The 6,455-nt window shown below is 43.6% G+C and overlaps 1 protein-coding gene across 3 annotated transcripts in view; it reads left to right on the top strand.

The window, feature by feature from the left end:
• Positions 1-355: 355 nt before the first annotated feature.
• The window catches only part of kcnip3b (Kv channel interacting protein 3b, calsenilin), an 18,543-nt gene continuing 12,443 nt past the window's right edge, over positions 356-6,455 (top strand). The window contains exons 1-2 of one of the 3 annotated variants that reach the window (XM_008281559.1): positions 356-1,735; positions 4,505-4,507. In XM_008281559.1, coding sequence (XP_008279781.1) covers positions 1,630-1,735; positions 4,505-4,507 — 109 coding nt within the window. In that variant the 5' untranslated portion in view covers positions 356-1,629. The remainder of the gene's footprint in view (positions 1,736-4,504; positions 4,508-6,455) is intronic. The other 2 variants (XM_008281561.1, XM_008281560.1) reach the window with 2 other exon arrangements.

Here is a 6,455-nt window from a genome sequence, read left to right as displayed (position 1 = left end):
AAGCTGTTTATTCAGCATCTGTTCCATCCCAGTTTTCTATAAACGAAGGCTCTTAAATTAGCATCTTCACCCATTTTTGCAAATATCAAATATTTCTGTAGATGCGGAAGAGGAAGAGGTGGCTGAGGTGAAGACAGATGAGACGGTTTGAAGAATAAAGAGGTGGAGAGAAAGTCTGTGGTTGGCCAAAGTTACAGAATGACAGAGGAGATGGAGGGAGGAGGAGGAGGAGGTCCGAGCTCTGGGGCACAAATCCGATAGACAGATGTAGGGAAAGGAGGAGTGCAGTGGAGGATAGAGAGAGACCAGGAGAGGAGCAGGATGGGCGGAAGGTGGACACTTGAATTCTGAGTAAAAGCAGGAAAAGTTGCAGCTGGAAGCAGCAACAGATAAATTCAGGAAGCTGCAGAGACAGAGAGAGAGAGAGGGGAGTGGTGGAGAAGTATTTGCGGAGGAGGAGGTCGACACCGGGGGGGAGGAGGAGGTTTCACTCCCCTCAGCTCCTCTCAGTTTCTCAGGATTTCCCTCCCTGGACGCTGCTGCTGCTCTAAGTGCCTTCTCTCCAGGACCAAACTCTTCCATATCTGGACCTGGATTTGGACAAACGGTGACAAACAGGACGGAGACACGAAGCCCAAACCGAACTATCAGCAGCTGAGTTCAGTCTGAAAGGTGTCTGCTGTGAGTGAAAAGTGGATGATCTAAAACATCACAGTTCTCATAAGTAAGCCTGATCAGTCTGATTATTCCCACAGAGGAGCCTTTTTCACAAAACTCTGCTCGTTCCATCTGGACTCAGGGGTCTGTTTTGTTTGGATGCCGCTGACTCCAGAAGGTCAGATTGCACTCAGCTCCCAGATAAAGTATTTACAGCATGTTGTTGCTCCACAGCTGAGGTTTTAGAAATTGCTCATGTGGTTAGCGGATATAATGGGGTAATTTATTTCTGATTGCTAATGTTGTTTTGCCGTTTTTTATGGCTTGGAAGATGAGAAGACTCGTGCAATTTCGGGCTCTGCTCTCGCATGTTGTGTTCAACGAGTCAGTCGCTGAAACTTTCTCCAGGCTCACGGGAGCAGAATCCTGAGAATGGACAGCGAGGCTTCACCACATTGTTTGCTTTCCCCGAGTGATGATTTCATCTAAAACCAAGATGTGATTTATTAGTTATTAAACTATGACGTGAGGACTGATCGTTTAGATTACGAGGCTGTGGAGAAACTTGTGTCTTTGCCAGTGTGAGCTGAGGAAAGTCTGGGAAGCGACTCTGACCGTCCCCTTTAATGCACCGGTGATGAACGGCTCGTGACACGGCCCCCATTTTCCCTCATGGGTCCAGCGAGGGAGGTTTTCCATATATGTCGGCTTCTACATATTTTCCACTTGGGAATCGGTGTTGACATTAGAGCAGCCTTCGTCCAGCTCGCTGGCCTGGTTCTCATGCTGTGTCCTGGGCCTGGAAACAAACTCATGCAGTCCCCCAACAGCCAGACTGATTCTATCTCGGCTCACCTCTGTTGAAAACACTTGTTGTTTGGCGAGAGCGGCCTTCCCTTTTTCGTCTCCCAGGCCTTTCGCGTGCAGGTTTTGTGGCCCTGAGCGGCCTCCTCCTCCTGCTGACCTGCAGTCATGGGGATCCAGGGCATGGAGCTGTTTGCCATCGGCGTCGTCATCATCCTTTTCATGGCGGTTCTCAAGCAGTTTGGCATCCTGGAGCCCATGTCCTCGTTTGAAGGTAAGGGCCCGCCTGAGGCCCCTTCTGCTGGCTGACAGGTTCCTGCAGCTGCGTCACGTCTGCAGCCCTTTGACCACCTCCAAGCACCACGTCAACACCTCATGAACAGCAGCATATAGCACACTTTAATACAGACAAGTGCCAAGTCTCCAAACATATTTATTACCTCGTTAGACGCCAGCCTCCGCAGGATGAGCCGTAGTTGTCTTCTTATAAATTATCGATTGTTTATAAATGCCAAAAGGTAAAAGCACAAACATTTATCGATTACACTCTCACATATTTAAAGAAACAGTTTGAAAAAGCCTTGCATCACATTGCTTCCAAATTTGGCGATAAAACGAAAGAGAAACTGCTCCTTTAAGGGTTAAGTAAAATAAACTGTTTAAAATCCCCCCTGGATTAACCTCCACTGGCTCTCCCCGGCGCAAGACTAAAATCTTGTTTGGATAAACTCTGCTGCAGCAAACGCAGCTGCCGGTTTGTATATCTAATACTGTTGATCAGTCATTTCCAAAAGAGAGAAAAAAAAGAGAAATATTCCAGCACTAAATAAAGACGAGTATTGGCTTCATTTGTTACACTTCTAACATGAGTGGTGGTTTAACAGTCTGGATGTTGTTTAATAATAATATAATGCATCCTCACTGTAAACTGATGGACAGCAGTAAACGTGTTTCTTACATGTTCATGCATCATAATAACCCCCAAAAAATCTCATCTGTACTCAAACATTCTGCTGGAACTTGTGCTCTTTTGTTCCAGTGATATTTACGTTATTCTGACGTTGTCGTATGGGTAGTTTCACATGATGGATGTGACTCATTTGACCAGTTGTAATGTTCTGCGTGTTGCCTCAGACGTCACAAGGTGCTCCACATAAATAGAGAAGAAATTACGGGACTTCCTATAGTTATAATGTTTTAACAGCTAATTAGCATCTGGCCAGTGCACCTCCTGATTTATGTTGATTAATGTACAGAGTCCCTGAAACAACAACTAAATTAAATCAATCACAGTGTCGTCTCTGCTGGGTCTTTCCCCTTCGTTTCCTGTCAGAGGCACAGCCTTAAAATCTCCTATAATCACAGTGGCATTTAGCTTAAATGCTTTTTGGATATGTGTAAACACGATATAACTCTGGGACTATCAGCAAATCTGCGCGATGCCGTCACCAGAGTGGAGAAAAAAAAGGTTAATGGGTTGTTTTATTTTGCCTGCTAAGGGTTATACCGTAAAGGCTGGATGGACTGTGTACATTTGGGACTGTAAAAGAGACATCAGATACTGCTCTTTGAATGATGCAGCTCCCTTTGATTAGAGTTTTGGGCTGAAGGCCAGCCAGTCAGAGTGCCCTGCCGTCAGAGTGCCAAGACAATTACAGCCGGAAGGCTCCAGTCGGCACATTAGTGCTTCTCATATGGCTCGGCATCATAAGTAATAAATTCAACAAAAACACCAGTAATGTCCTTTCATAATTTATCACTCCTCTCAATCTCCCCAATCTTCAGTTCCACCGATACCTCCTCCTCCTCCTCCCACTGTGGCGGGGCCTACACCCCGGTTTAGCATTACTCCGCATCAATTATACATGCAGTATTGAACAGGCTTTCTCTGAGGCCGCCTAAATATGGAGCCCAGAGTGCTCCTCCAGGACCCTGAAGGACACTGGCCATCCTGCAGTAGCCTCCAGAATCCTCATCGTGTGTCTTCATCCTCGTTCCTGCCATTTCATCACCTGCTTCCTCGTCTCCCGGTGGGACTAATTTACCAGCTGCAGTGTCCTCATGCGACCTGTGGGATCGTTTTCTCGTTACCTTTAGCGTCTGGCGGCAGATCATTTACATGTTCAGATATTTCAGAATCCACAGGTGCAGCTGTTTGGATCTCTGTCGACTGGCCTTCGATGGAAATAGCATCCAAACAGCCGCCCTGCAATAAATCTGGAGTCATTCAGTGTTGCTCTGATTCAGTTCTGTGGTTTGTTATCTCTTGTTTACTGTCTGGTAAAGATGACGTCCGTAAACACTGACTGAAAATCACGCCTCCTTTTGTTTGCAAATGCATTTGACAAATGGATTCTGAGGTTTGTCTGAGTCAGGGTATCCTTGGTGGCATTTCTGGGAATTTTGGAGAAGAGTTTCAGTTTTACAATTAGTCCTGTAATCGAGGATCATCAACGAACCCGCCAGATACAACATTTGGTCTGAAAAACTGTAAAAAATGTGGGAAAGCTATGTAGCGTTTGCAAACTGCTTCTTTTTTTTCAGTCCAAAACCCAAAGATATTCATTTTACTGTCCAGCAAAAGCAGCAAATTTAAGATAAATACAAAAATAATTTTGTTTTTCTGTTTAATAACTAATTTAATGAACTGTTTCAGCTCCAATTACATACAACTCTGATCTTCAGACGTAATTTAACCATTAAGGTGAAAAAACACAAATGATGGATCCATATTCTTTTCCAAAAGTACCTGCTCTACCACAGAATGGACTATTACTATATTATACATTATATTTTGCACCTTGATGTAGAAAGTAGAGCCTGAATGACGTATTGGTTGGTCGATATATCCGCTGGTATCGGCCTGTTACAGAAACATCAGTGTCGCCGTACATGTACTATGAGATGAAAACTTTCTTTTACAGAACATAAAACAGAAAAAGATTCTGGAGATAATTCAGGAACAGTTTCGTCACATAATTCGTCCAGCGGAGGGAGTCCGACTTCACCATTTACCGTGTCTGCAGCACATGTAGCAGAGCAGATGGTGGTGCGGAGTCAAGCTTTGTCCTGAGTTGAACTACCGTAATTTCCGGACTATGAGCGCACCTGAATATAAGCCGCACCCACTGACTTCAAAAAGAATTTGTACATATACAGGCCGCGCTTGTCTGTAAGCTGCAGGTGTCCACGTTGGTACATGAGATATTTACACAGAAACATTTTTTAAACTTTTAATTAAATACGTACCGGTAACGTACACAAATACCGTAGATGCTTTTTTCTGAACAGCGCCTGTAACACAGCTGGTTGAGAAAATAAAAACTCCAGCAGCCTACCAGGAAAAGTCACTGATCGCTGTCTTCATCTTCCTCCTGCACTAAAACCACTAAAGTTTTCAGTGTCGGAATTGAACAGCCTCAGAATTACTTCGTCACACACTTCCTCCGTCTCTCTTTCGTTGTCGCTCTCAATGTCACTTTGGTCTCGAGGCAAATTCGTAAAAATTCATAAATAAGCCGCATCATTGTTCAAAGTGTGTGGAAAAAAGAAGCGACTTGTAGTCCAGAATTTACGGTAGTTTGTGTAACTAGGAAGTTACTAAACATTGACCCATATGTTTGTCTTTTCAATATCACATATACAGTGTATGAACAACATCAGCAAGTATACTGACATCAGAATTTCTTTCTCCTTAAAAATCGGTATCGACCCCAAAAACGACTCGAGTGGGAAGAGTTTGGTGGTTAAAGGTCGGGATTCTTCTCAGGGAAATTCTACTTGTGACCTTTCTCAAATCATGACTGCAGCCCTGAACATAATATCCACTGAGGAACTACATTAGTGGTTTCCTGGGTTTTTTTTTTAAATGCCTAAAAATAAGACTGGAGTCACTTTTCTTCTTCTTTTTTTAAAGATGTTTGAGCTTCACTGTGACCATTAAAGTAAAGTCTGACACTAGAAGGTTGTTTTCAGGTTCACCTGTTGGTAAAATCACCTTAAATTTGAGTTAAAACAACCACGTAGAAGATGATTTGAACAAGTCTGGAGCTCGTAGTGCACATGTGGACTGTCTGGTTTCATTGAGTGTTTTTCTTAGTGTGGGAAAAGGGGGATTTTTATTATTATTATTGGGTTTTTTTATGTCTTAAAACACGTCATGAGTCGATCTTCAGAGTCCATTTAATCACCGCGTGCACACATTTAGCATCGGCTGTACATTAGGTGTCCCTTATCAATCATCTCACTAATAAGTTGTGGTTTTTGTGTTGAATTATTAATGTCATCGGCACTTAACGGAGGATCCTTTGACTTTGCCCTACAAAGAAACCCACACATCGCCCTCTCTGGTCTGTTCGGCCACATGTGTGTGCATGCTTACAGTTCGTTAAGTGTTCTGAAACACCAATGACGCCGGTCTTTGATTGTTGGTTCTGTCTGATCTGCTCCGTGTCGATGCTGGGTTCGGTCCAGCTCGCTCCTATTTTGGGATGACATCGATGCCAGAAGTAGCCTCGTCTTTAGAGACTTGCGGCCCTATTTTGAGGACCTCCGATACCAATATCTGGTATTTTTTACTCCTCGTTTGACTCTTGTGCAGGAGACTTAAGTAGTGAGTGAGGAGAGGAGGAGTTTCAGTTTCCTCTGTCTCTCTCTTGTTTGCTCGTTTTCATTCATTTTCTTTCCAATCTGCAAAATCATCCTTACAATTAAATTTTTTGTTAAAAAGCAACACAAGAAGCTGAATACCCGTGTCCACACCAAAGACCAGATCCCTCAGTGAAACCTTTGTCAAATCTCAGAAGCAGAATCTGCTCATATTAGTTTTTCTCCCACTGGTAAATGTAGTAAATCTTACTCCAAGCTCTCCAAAGTGATGATGTGAGCAAATTTTCTAAATCTTATTTTTGTCCTACTATTGTGTGTGTGTGTGTGTGTGTGTGTGTGTGTGTGTGTGTGTCAGATGATGAAATGTTGGAGCAAATGTCAGCTGC

The sequence above is a fragment of the Stegastes partitus genome, unplaced genomic scaffold, assembly GCF_000690725.1.
Source record: "Stegastes partitus isolate 25-593 unplaced genomic scaffold, Stegastes_partitus-1.0.2 Scaffold237, whole genome shotgun sequence".
Lineage (NCBI taxonomy): Eukaryota > Metazoa > Chordata > Actinopteri > Pomacentridae > Stegastes > Stegastes partitus.
This window is presented reverse-complemented; position numbering and strand designations above follow the sequence as displayed.